Genomic DNA, 13865 nt, shown 5'->3' on the forward strand with positions numbered 1-13865 from the left:
TCTCCCTGGAGAAACCCACCCCCCAAAGAAATCCAAAAGATAAAGTTCCAAGGAAAATGGTCAGCTCACACAGATACTCACACACAGTCACAAATCACATAGTAATGAAGGCACTATGAGGAAGATTCAGCAGGAACAAGAGATGGCAAAACCTGACCTGCAGAGACTTCAGATACCAGAGTTATAAGGTCACTAGATTTATAACGTAAAAGGAAAGCTTGAAAATAAGAGCAGGATGAAGAAATCATAAATAATAACGAAGAAAATAATTTAAAGAACCAATAAGAACTTTTGGAAGTGGAAAACATAATACTTGAAACAAAAACTCAAAGGGCAGTTTTTTATTTTTCCTTTCTTCTTTTTTTAATTTTTATTTTCTTTTATTGCTGTAACATTGGTTTATAACATTATATAAATTTTGGGTATACATCATTATATTTTGATTTCTGTGTAGATTACATCATGTTCACCACCCAAAGACTAATTTCAATCCATCACCACACACATGTACCTAATCACCCCTTTCCCCCTCCTCCCTTCCCCTCTGGTAACCATCACTCCGATCTTGGTTTCTGTGTGTTTGTTGTTTTTATCTTCTACTCATGAGTGAGATCATATGGTATTTGACTTTCTCCCTCTGACTTATTTCGCCTAGCATAATACCCTCCAGGTCCATCCATGCTGTCACAAATGGCCACATTTCATCATTTCTTATGGCTGAGAAGTACTCCATTGTGTATATATACCACATCTTCTTTATCCATTTGTCCCTTGATTGGCGCCTAGGTTGCTTCCAAGTCTTGGCTATTGTGAATAATGCTGCAATGAACACAGGGGTCCACAAATCTCTATGCATTCATGTTTTCATGTTCTTTGGATAAATATCCAGCAGTGGAATAGCTGGATCGAATGGTAGTTCCATCCTTAATTTTTTAAGGAATCTCCATACTGTTTTCCATAGTGGCTGTATCAGTTTGAACTCCCACCAGCAGTGTATGAGGGTTCCCTTCTGTCCACATCCTCTCCAACAGTTGTTATTTTCTGTCTTGTTAATTACAGTCATTCTGATGGGTGTGAGGTGATATCTCATTGTAGTTTTGATTTGCCTTCCCTGATAATTAGTGATGTTGAACATCTTTTCATGTGCCTGTTGGACATCTGTATATCTTCTTTGGAGAAATGTCTGTTCAGATCGTTTGCCCATTTTTTAATTGGGTTGTTAGTTTTTTGTTGTTGTTGAGATGTATGAGTTCTTTATATATTTTGGATATCAACCCTTTATCAGATATATGGTTTGCAAATATCTTCTCCCAAGCGTTAGGCTGTCTTTTTGTCTTGTTGATGGTTTCCTTTGTTCTGCAGAAGCTTTTTAGTTTGATGTAGTCCCATTTGTTTATTTTTTATATTGTTTCCCTTGCCCAGTCAGACTCGGTACTTGAAAATATGCTGCCAAGACTGATGTCGAAGAGCGTACTACCTATGTTTTCTTCTAGAAGTTTCATGATGATTCAGGTCTTAAATTCAAGTCTTTAATCCATTTTGAGTTAATCTTTGTGTATGGCATGAGACAGTGGTCTACTTTCTTTCTTTTGCATGTGGCTGTCCAGTTTTCCCAGCACCATTTATTGAAGAGACTTTCCGTTCTCCATTGTATGTTCTTGGCTCCCTTGTTGAATATTACCTGTCTGTAGATGTGTGGGTTTATTTCTGGGCTCTCAATTTTATTCCATTGATCTGTGTGTCTGTTTTTGTGCCAGTATCATGCTGTTTTGGTTACTATAGCTTTGTAGTATATTTTGAAATCAGGGAGTGTGATACCTCCAGCTTTGTTCTTTTTTCTCAGGATTCCTTTGGCTATTTTGGCTTTGTTGTTGTTCCATATAAATTTTAGGATTCAATTTCTCTATTTCCTCTCGATTCAGTTTTGGAAGGTTGTATAACTCTAAGAATGTATCGATTTCTTCCACATTATTCAATTTGTTCACATATAGTTTTCATAGTATTATCTTTTTTTTTTTTTTAAAGATTTTATTTTTCCTTTTTCTCCCCAAAGCCCCCTGGTACATAGTTGTGTATTTTTTTTCTTTTTTTAGTTGTGGGTCCTTCTAGTTGTGGTATGTGGGACACCGCCTCAGCATGGCTTGATGAGTGGTGCCATGTCTGTGCCCAGGATTTGAAGTGGCGAAACCCTGGGCCGCCGAAGCTGAGCACAGGAACTTAACGACTTGGCCACAGGGCTGGCCCCCATAGTATTATCTCATACTCTTGTATTTCTGAAGTGTCCCTTATAATTTCTCCTCTTTCATTTCTGGCTTTATTTATTTGAGCCTTCTCTATTTTTTCTTGATGAGTCTAGCTAAAGGTTTGTCATTTTTATCTTTTCAAAGAATTAGCTCTTAGTTTCTTTGATTTTCTGTATTTTTTTTCAGTCTCTATTTCATTTATTTCTGCTCTGATTTTTATTATTTCCTTCCTTCTGCTGATTTGGGGTTTTGTTTGTTCTTCTTTTTCCAGTTCCTTTAGATGCACTGTTAGATTGTTTATGAGTTTTCTTGTTTGTTGAGGTAGGCCTGTATTTTTATAAACTTCCCTCTTAGAACCACTTTTGTTGTGTCCCATAGATTTTGGCATGTTGTATTTTCATTTTCATTTGTCTCTAGGTATTTTTTTATTTCTCCTTTGATTTCTTCACCCAATCATTGTTCAGTAGCATTTTATTTAATCTCCACATATTTGTGGCTTTTCTGATTTTCCTCCTGCAGTTGATTTCTCGTTTCATACTGTTGTGGCCAGAAAAGATGCTTGGTAATATTTCAATTTTCCTAAATTTACTGAGTCTTGTTTTGTGGCCTAATACATGGTCTATCCTGGAGAATGTTCCATGTGCATTTGAAAAGAATGTGTATTCTGTGGTTTTTGGATGGAAACTGAGAGGGGAATTCATGAATAGGAAGATAAGGTTGCAGAAATCATCCAGGATGGGGTGCAAAGAGACAAAGTGATGGAAAATATGACAGAAAGGTTAAGAGACATGGAAGATAGAATGAGAGGGTCTAACAAATAAATATAACTGGAATTTCAGTAATAAAGGAGAGAGAGAATATTTGTTTAGATTTAAAATATATAATAATTTAGAAAAAGAACATCCTTTACCTACAAAGGTTATTTTCAAAAACCCTGTAGTAAACATCCTATTTAATAGTGATATCAAAATTTTCCTTTAAAATCTCAAACAAGGTAAGGTGCCCACTGTTACTCCCCCTTCTATTTCACACTGTACGGGAAGGCCTAGCCAGTGCCAGACGGCAAAGGAAGTAATAAAATGTACAAGGATGGGAAAGAAAAGAAGTTACTGTTTTCAAAGATATGATTGTCTGCACAGAAAACGCAAAAGAATCCTCAAATAAATTAGATTTAGACAAATTTAGCAAATTCACAGGCTATAGAAGAAAATCAACATTCAAAAATCAATGCATTCCTACAAATCAAAAACAGATAATATAATTTTTAAGATACCACTTACAAAAACCTGAAAAAAAGAAATAACTTGGATAGATTTGACTAAACATATCCAAGACTTTCCTAGTAAAATAAGAAAACTTTGTTGGAAGACTTTCAAGATGATCTACTAAGTGGAAGAAATAAACAGCACAAAGATTCACAATAGTAAAGATGTCAACTCTCCCCAAAGAGAAATACAGATTCAATGCAACTCCAATCAAATTCCCAACAAGGTTTCGTGTGTGTGTGTGTGTGAAATGTGACAAACCAATTCTAACATTTATATAGAAGAGCTAAGCGCCAAAAATAGCCAAGACACACTTCCAGGACAAGGTAGGGGTACTTCTCTTACAAGATATCAACAATTAATGCAAAGCTACATAAGTAAACGACAACTCCTCAGAAGAGAGTCCACAAATGAATGCCACACAGCAACTTGTTTTATGACAGAGTTTGCTTTGCCTGTCAGTGCACAAAGGACAGGCTTTAAATAAGGACAGAAAGGACAGCACCACTTTACATAAGCGATGCAAGGTAATTGTTTTCATGCGGAAAATAATGAAAACAAACTTAAATTTCCAGTTGGCTTAAACACAAACTGAGAAAGGCAGAGCTCAAATCAAGACTCCCTTTATACCTGGACAAGGGTGGCCTCTGGCCCAGGTCTATGATTTCAAGGCCTTTGCTCCAGACAAAGGGTAGGTGAGGGGTCTGCAGGGCCAAGGGGACCTGCCTGCCTGCAGCCTACACATTCCCTTCTAGATTGAGCTCCAGACACCCCAGACCTGGAAGTCTCTGCTCAAATGGCTCCAAGCCAGCTTCCAGGACCTGCCCATGCCTCTGCTCCTGCTGGATCTCTGGAGAACGGACCAGGTTGCAGGTGAGCCCACCCCAGGCTTCAGGGCTCCAGGGTTGGCTAAGGGGTACCTGTTGTGGGGATGAAACACAGACACATGGGCTGAGGGGTCCACACTTGGGCATGTGTCCTGGTGTGGGATAAAATTGAGGTAAGAAAGGAGGCAGAGGACTCGGGGAGGCCTCTGTCTGAGTAGTAGAACTTCTTCAGTGCAGAACTCTGTAAGGAGTCCAAGACTTCTAAACGCAAACCCGGCCTCCCCTGTCATTAGGAAGGTCTACTTGTCAAGCTGGGAGGATGGAGCATGTTTTATTTTAGAGTATATTTATTCACAGTTTGTTAGCTAGATTTCTAACCTTTTACATATTAGACATATGGTACATGGGCGTCTCTACTCTTCCTCTGGTCCTGGCTATCATCTCTGTTAGCAGACTATCTGGGGCAGCGTTCAGGGCCAAACCAGGCCCTCTGCTTATTTTTGTAAAGTCATACCGCAACACAGCCACGCCCACACATTTTCCTATTGCCCATGGCTGCCTTCATGCTACCACTGCAGAGCAACAGAGTTACAGCTGCGACAGAAACCACATGCCTCGCAGAGCCTAGAATATTTACCCTCTGGTCCTTTCCAAAAAGAAGCTCTACTGATCCCCGATGTAGGTTAATAATTTAAAACCTTGAAGGGAAAAAAGCTTAAAGCAAGATACAAGGAGTAAAAATTATAAAGAAATGGTCTGACAAATTTATCTCCGTTAAAATTAAGAATGTGAGTTCATCAAAAAACACCATAAAATGAAAAGACAAGCTATAAACTAGGATATGATATTTGCAACACAATTAATTGACAGAGGACTAGTATCCAAAATAAAATGAATTCCTATAATCAATTAGAAAAAGTCAAACAACACACTTAAATTGACCACAAGTCAAGGACAGGCATTATACAGACGAGGAAACAGGTATTGCAATTACAAACATGAAATTATGCTCTAATGCGTTAGAACCAGGGAAATATAATTAAAATCATAATTTGGTACTGTTTAATACTGCAAATATTGAAAATATTTTCCAAATGTTAAAGTCAGACATGGAGCAACAGGAATTCTCCTCATCTCCTGGAGAGGATTCAAACTGGTCCAACCACTTTGGAAGACAGTTTGTCACCCCCAATAAAGAACAACACACACACATCCTACCACCTCTCAAGTCCAGAATTAGGTATGGAAACTAAAGACCAACTCCTGACACGTGAACACCAGGAGATACGTACAAAAATGCTTATAGCAGCATGTTTCCTCATAGAGGAAACATAGAGGACCCCCTCCCCAAAATAAAAATAAGAACTGCAAACAGCACATATACACATCAATACTGGAATGGATAATTATGGTAGATTCATGCTATAGACTATGATGCAGGAGTGAAAATGAATGAAATACAGCCTAAGTGCTAATCTGGATGAATCTATAGAACAAAATGCTGTGTAGGAAGCATTCACATAAATTTTGAAAACAGCAAAATTAAACACAGTGTCTAGAGATATTTATATATATATATATATATGGTCATAAAATAATAAAGAAGTGTAAGGGAATGACGAATCTAAAATCCAGGATCATGGCTACTTCCAGGAGGTGAGGGGTGCAAACTATGAGAGAGACACAGACATTTCTACAGTACTGGAAGCGTTTTCTTTTTTAACATGGGCAGGCATTACACTGATACTTGTTTTACCACTTTTCTTCAAACAGTACATAGATACTAATATGCTCCTTTATATGAATGAATTAATTCACAAAAAACACAATTAAAAATAGCAATAGAAACTTTGTGTTTCATGAGTTTGCTTAACATTCAGGACATTGAAACCAAGGGAATTTTCATGGCAAAATAAAGGCATATGGGTTTCTGAAAGAACCCTTACCCTGTGCAGCCTTTTCAGCACTTCCAGGAGAGCTCTAACGTGACAGTTACTGTCCACACTTTCCGACCAATAATGCAGCTGGGCACCCATGGCTCTTTTAAACATCTGGACCAGTTTGCTGAAAGCAGATTCTTGCAGAGAAGCCCAATACTCCTCTGAGGGATACAAAGGTAAATAATTACTAGCACGCAATTTCTCTTGGATCCTTAACAGTAAAAAGTGGCCAATATTTTCCCAAACTGATAGAATATTTTCATATATATCATAGTTACAAAAACACATTTGCAATAAATGTTCACTAAATACAATGCAATTAAAAGTTTAGGATTTAATGTCCTAGAAAAAATTCCTTGACAGTAATAGAACCACAAACTTGATCTAATCAATTTGCGGGGGGAAAAAACCCCAGATAAAATTAGTCACTTTTTGCCAGATGAAATAGCATACTGTACTAAAAGTAGATTAAGATCTATTCGTGATTGTGCAACTTTCTTTTTGCGCTCCCAGCATGAGTTTTTAACTCTTGAAAACGTCTTTCAGGGGCCAGCCCTGTGGCTGAGTGGTTAAGTTCACGTGTTCCACTTTGGCAGCCCAGTGTTTTGCCGGTTCGGATCCTGGGAACGGACATGGCACCACTCATCAGGCCATGCTGAGGTGGCGTCCCACAAGCCATAATTAGAAGGACCCACAACTGAAATATACAACTATGTACTGGGGGTATTTGGGGAGAAGAAGCAGGAAAAAAAAAAGATTAGCAACAGTTGTTAGCTCAGGTGCCAATCTTTAAAAAAAAAATCTTTCAGCATTGTAAAAAACAAAACACTTTAAATTAGCTTTTCGTCACTTACAGTGTTATCTCAATTTAATAAAACATAAGAAAGAATGGACTTCCTTGGGCCGAATACTCTGTTTGTGTCCCAAAAAAACCCACCTCATTAAAATCTAACCAAGCCCCTAGATGTAACTTCCAAAGTATTGGAAATACAGGGAAAGGAGGAAACAACCAGACAAATCCAGATGTGGAACTTTCTACAGGATACCTGACCTAGCCTCAAAAAAAAAAAGGATATAAAATGCTTTTTGGGACAAATGTAGAAATCTGAATATTAAATAATATTATGGAATTACAGCTTATTTTACTAGGTGTGGTAATGATGTCGTGGTAATGATGTCATAGTAATGTAGGATTCCTTATTCTTAGGAGATGCATGCTGAAATAGTACGGGTAAAATGTCAGGATGTCTCCAACTTACTTTCAAATAGTTCAACAAGAATAAAATGTAATGTGTACACTGAGAGAGGAAGCACATATGGCAACATGTTCACTGTTGTTTCTAAGGTAAAGAGAATACGGGTAGTCACTGTCCGATTCTTTCAACTTCTGCGTATGAAGTTTTTCATAAGGAAAAGTTTGGGACAAAGGACCTTATGACCAAGCCACACATGTATTATTGTAAGAACTCTAAAAAGGTATTAGAAACATCCATTTTGGACGACCACAGTAATTATTACAGCATCTTTAGAACATGCTAAGAATATGAACTAAAAAACATGAATGTGTTTACAATTATCCACCTCAGTCTTGCAGTAACTTTACCAGGCATGTCTTTCCATTAAGAGGATGGTAAAATATTCTCAAATGTAAATCATCAATCTTACCTAGAACCCCTAGAGATTGGTTGCTCATTTTACAAATTGCCTCTGCAAACGGAACAACTAGGCTCTCCCAGTTGTTGTAATCGTGCATCACAGGACATTCTGGGAGAAGGAAAAAAACTTCTAAAGCTTCTCGGTGTGGAGAATGAAATGGAAGATTTTTGATCAGATTATCCCTGAGACATGTGGTTATCTGCGGTCAAAAAGGATCAGGGAAAAGACAATTACAACACAGCAGGAACTGGGTGCAATCTGTTGTAATAAGATAAAGTGTAGAACTTGGAGTTTCATCCCACCATGAAACTGGAATAATCATTTAGTCTTTCTAAAACCCACATTACATCCCATCTCACCTGGTCTCCCAAATACCAGATACGTGTAGATATGTGATGTGTTGTCCCCACTGAATTGTTGGGGTGCATGAAGGAGATCAACAAGAAATCACATGTGTAAGAGTTAGGCTGGGTGAAAGGTGGACTCAGCCCTCCAGTAATGAATACTACAGTCTACCCTCTGGTTCCACTATCACATCTCATTGCTTTTAAAGAGAGAGAATGTGTCAAAACCCAAAAAAGCAAAACAAAAATAAAAACCCAAACCAAACGAAAAGCAACAAGCCCAACAAAAACCAGCATGGTTCCCTGTTAACTTCTAAGACCACCTGTTCCATCACAAAAGCCACCACAAACTCTAGTTTCTAGCCCTTCCCATCTCCTTATAGTTTCCCCAATTCAGAATGCAAGTGTTCAGGAGAAATGAAAATGCAATTCCGAGATTTGTTGTGTGTGCTCAGTTAATAGCGATAATTTGCTTAAAAATCCACCAAGAAGATAAGCCAGTATTTACGGAGTACTTATTTGTCAGGTACTGTGCTAAGTGATTCACATATATTTATCCTTGTAGTTAATCCTTGTAGTTTTAATCCTTGTAGTTTTTCTGTACCATAGATGACATTAACCCCATTTTAGATGAGAAATCTGTACTTCAGAGAAATCAACTTGCTCAAGGTCCCACAGCTAAGTGGGAATCTCTCCTGGATCTTTCTGACTCCAAAGCCCAAACTCTTAATCACTAAATTATGGGATATTAGCTAAATGATATCTCTAAATGTACAAATTCTTATAATTATCTATTTTTATATCAAAACACTATCCTGTGCTCCTAGACGGGGTTCCGTCTTTGGAGCTACACAGAGCCGACAGCTCTACTTTGACACATCTCAATAGCACACAGACCTCCCACCTCTTTGCTCTTCATCAGCCACATCCCCAACCTCCCGTCTCACTCCCAATCCTTTAAAACTACTGCAAGACTCTCAAGCCACTTACATTGTTTCATACACTGTGCCTTGGGGCACACTGTCCTGACTGCCAGGACACACAGCAACCTGCTAAACTCCTACTTCCCCAGGGCACCTCGTTTTGAATATTTAAGTAGAGCTGACCATCCACTGCCCCAGTAATGACTGAATCCATTCATCCAAAAATATCTATTTTACACCCACTATGTTCTAAGCCAGGTGTTAGGGAAGACAGCGGATGTAACAGTGGTCCAAACTCTTCCCTTCACAGATGCAGAAATGGCCTTCTATTTTTGGTGCTCTTTCCACTGAGTGCTGCAGAGCACTGATAAAGGTGCATAATTGGAATCTATTTTACCTCAGACCTCTAATTGGGCTGTGGTTCTGGCCAAAGTTAACAGAATTGAACCTTCCATCTTCTCTTGAGAGAACGTAGTGTGTGAGAGAGAACTTGCAGCTAAGTATAAAGAATAGTGATTATGGCAGACAGAGGAGCAGAGCACGCGAGGGAGCTCAGAGGAGGGACAGAGAGAGACGAGAACAAGATTGAAAGGGAAAGAGAATGAGAGATAGAGGAACAGAGGGAAAGATCAAATGATAAGAGAGGGAAAGAGGCGAGAGAAAGAGAGAGGAGGAGAGGAGAGGGGAGGGGCAGGCAAAGAGAAGAAAAGTGAAGGAGAAAGAAAAAGGAACCAGAGTGAGACCCAGAAAGAAACAGACTGAGAGAAGAACGTAGAAAGAACCACCCCTGGATCAACCAGTACAACAGAACAGGGAAATAAATTAAAAAAGGCTGCAACAAGAAAAACTAAATAAAGGAAGCTTGTTTGGAGCATCTGTAAGTGGGAAACCTACAGATAGTAATAATAGTGTTGAAACAAAGAAGCAACAATCCCCCCAAAACAAGAACATTCTAGAACCTAGAGAAGAGAAAGTGTAATGAAACAGAGAGCAAGAATCCAGGCAGTCCTTGGTGAGAGGGATGTTATAGGAGAAAAAGTGCTCTCATTTCCATACTTATGTTTAAAATAATTGCAAATAAAATGTTGTTCTTATTCTACTGTATCAATTTCAACAAATCCGTTTGTCATCTCCCTAAAGCCCTGAGTCGAAAATCTTCCCTCTAGGAGAGTGTGCACGGTGTGTGTGTGTGTGTGTACAGATGAACCATTTAAACTATCTGTGACATATACAACTACTATGCCACCATTTTGCTCTATGCTGGCAAACTCTTGCAAGCTATCTGAGTTTGACTTCATCTAGATATGCTACAGGGTCTCAAAGAATCTCTCAAAACAAATGCTTCTCCTGAAATTTTGAGTTCTTAGAAAAAATGTTTCAGTGTATTTTCTTTTTCCAAATAACAATCTAAAGAATACCACCATGTTGGTAATCCAGTCCTTTTGGGTTAACTCCTTAAAGGTGTCTCTTGCTTTATTTATGTTCAAATGAACAGACATCGTTTCTGCAGTTATTCTGTGGAAGCAAGATAAAAAAAAAATAGATGGATAAGTAATGGAATAAGGACATTTCAAAATTAAATATTTTATTAGATTATCTATCCAGATGAAAAGTTGCTTCTAGAGCTTGCTTTATTTCAATAAAATTATCTTTTTTCCTCAACTTTATAATAACCACAATAATTTGGCTAAATATTAAGACAATTGAAAAAGTAGTTGACAACATATGACTATTTCTAAAATGCCAAAGATTATCAAGGCTGCATTAACAATATATACACTATGAGACTTTAACTCAGATATTGTCTTATCTTAAATGAGTAATCAATAAATATTTATTTTCCAGCAAAAATAATAGCTACAGTGGCTGGCCCTGTGGCCGAGTGGTTAAGTTCACACGCTCTGCTTTGGTGGCCTGGGGTTCGTTCGCCAGTTCAGAGCCTGGGTGCAGATCTATGCACTACTCATCAAGCCATGCTGTGGTGGCCTCCCACATAGAAGAGCTAGAGTGATTTACAACTAGGATGTACAACTATATATTGATGCTTTGGGAGGAAAAAAGAGGAAGATTGGCAACAGATATTAGCTCAGGGCCAATCTTCCTCACCAAAAAAATAAATAAATAAATAAAAAGGCAAGTTCTTTAAAAAATAAAAATAAATTTAAAAAATAGCTACAGAAAAAGGTAAAGGTTTTCCTGTTCCTGAAAAAAATGACCATTTCTCCCAGTTACATGAACTGAAAGTGGAGACCAAAAAAGGGGGCTTCAGAGCAGTAAATTTTTAGTATTCCAATAGATAATTACTAATGAAATGTGTAAGTATCTTAACCCATGATTTATGTTTATACTGAACTGAAAATATTATCTAAAAATAGACACATTCTATATGCCAACCAACTGGACAATCTAAAAGAAATGGACAAATTCTTAGACTCTTACAACCTCCCAAGACGGAATCAAGAAGAAATAGAGACTCTGAACAGACCAATCACAAGCAAAGAGATTGAAATAATTATCAAAAACCTCCCCCAAAATAAAAGTCCAGGACCAGATGGCTTCTCAGGAGAATTCTACCAAACATTCAAAGAAGACTTATTACCCATTCTTCTCAAACTATTCCAAAAAACTGAGGAAGATGGCAATGTTCCTAACACATTCTACAAGGCCAACATTACCCTGATACCAAAGCCAGATAAAGACAACACAAAGAAAGAAAATTACAGGCCAATATAGCTGATGAACATATATGCAAAAATCCTCAACAAAATATTGGCAAACTGAATACAACAATACATTAAAAAGATCATACACCATGATCAAGTGGGATTCATACCAGGAACACAAGGATGGTTCAACATCTGCAAATCCATCAATGTGATTCACCACATTAACAAAATGAGGAACAAAAACCACATGATAATCTCCATAGGTGCAGAAAAAGCATTTGACAATATCTAATATGCATTCATGATAAAAACTCTCAACAAAATGGGTATAGAAGGAAAGTACCTCAAGATGATAAAGTCCATATATGACAAACCCACTGCCAACATCATATTCAATGGGGAAAAACTGAAAGCCATCCCTCTGAGGACAGGAACAAGACAAGGGTGTCCACTCTCACCACTCTTATTCAACACAGTACTAGAGGTTTTGGCCAAAGCAATTAGGTAAGAAAAAGAAAGAAAAGGAATCCAAATAGGCACCGAAGAAGTGAAACTCTTGCTGTTTGCAGATGGCATGATTTTATATATAGAAAATCCTAAAGAATCCATTGGAAAACTATTAGAAATAATCAACAACTACAGCAAAGTTTCAGGGTGCAAAGTCAACTTACAAAAATCAGTAGCATTTCTATACTTAAATAATGAACTAACAGAACAAGAACTCATGAACACAATCCATTCACAATTGCAACAAAAAGAATAAAATATCTAGGAATAAATTTAACCAAGGAGGTGAAAGACCTATACAAAGAAAACTATAAGACATTACTGAAAGAAATTGATAATGACATAAAGAAATGGAAAGATATTCCATGGACATAGATTGGAAGAATAAACATGGTTAAAATGTCCATACTACCTAAAGCAATCTACAGATTCAATGCAATCCCAATCAGAATCCCAATGACATTCTTCACACAAACAGAACAAAGAATCTTAAAATTCATATGGGGCAACAAAAGACCCTGAACAGCCAAAGCGAGACTGAAAAACAAAAACAAAGCTGGTGGCATTGCAATCCCTGACTTCAAAATATATTACAAAGCTATAGTAATCTAAACTGCTTGGTACTGGTACAAGAACAGACACACAGATCAATGCAACAGAACTGAAAGCCCAGCAATACCACCACACATATATGGACAGCTAATCTTCGACAAACGAGCCAAGAACATACACTGGAGTAAGGAAAGCCTCTTCAATAAATGGTGCTGGGAAAACTGGACAGCCACATGCAAAAGAATACAAGTAGACCATTATCTTTCCCCATGCACAAAAATAGACTCAAAATGGGCCAAAGACTTGATGGTAAGACCTGAAACCATAAAACTTCTGGAAGAGAATATGGGTAGTACACGCTTTGACATCAGACTTAAAAGGATCTTTTTGAATACCATGTCTACTCAGACAAGGGAAACAAAAGAAAATATAAACAAGTGGGACTTCATCAGACTAAAGAGCTTCAGGAAGGCAAAGGAAACCAAGATCAAAATGAAAAAATAACCCACCAACTGGGAGAAAATATTTGCGAATCATATATCCGATAAAGGGTTAATCTCCATAAAAATAAAGAACTCACACAAATGAACTACAAAAAAACAAACAACTCAATCAAAAAGTGGGCAAAAGATACGAACAGACATTTTTCCAAAGAAGATATACAGAGGGCCAATAGGCACATGAAAAGATGCTCAACATCACTAATCATCAGGGAAATGCAAATCAAAACCACACTTAGATACCATCTTACACCCATTAGAATGGCTATAATCACCAAGACAAAAAACAACAACTGTTGGAGAAGTTCTGGAGAAAAGGGAACCCTCATCCACTGCTGGTGGGAATGCAAACTGGTGCAGCCACTGTGGAAAACAGTATGGAGATTTCTCAAAAAATTAAAAATAGAAATACCATATGACCCAGCTATCTCACTATTGGATA

At 37.7% G+C, this 13865-nt stretch overlaps 1 protein-coding gene across 1 annotated transcript in view; it reads right to left on the bottom strand.

The window, feature by feature from the left end:
* HERC5 (HECT and RLD domain containing E3 ubiquitin protein ligase 5) overlaps positions 1–13865 on the bottom strand; it is a 48885-nt gene that overhangs the window by 19794 nt on the left and 15226 nt on the right. The window contains exons 11-13 of the mRNA XM_070614321.1: positions 10620–10713; positions 7941–8130; positions 6282–6436 (exon numbers count right to left, since the gene is read on the bottom strand). Of these exons, the coding sequence (XP_070470422.1) occupies positions 6282–6436; positions 7941–8130; positions 10620–10713 (439 nt within the window). The remainder of the gene's footprint in view (positions 1–6281; positions 6437–7940; positions 8131–10619; positions 10714–13865) is intronic.

The sequence above is a fragment of the Equus przewalskii genome, chromosome 3, assembly GCF_037783145.1.
Source record: "Equus przewalskii isolate Varuska chromosome 3, EquPr2, whole genome shotgun sequence".
In the NCBI taxonomy this organism is placed as follows: Eukaryota; Metazoa; Chordata; class Mammalia; order Perissodactyla; family Equidae; genus Equus; species Equus przewalskii.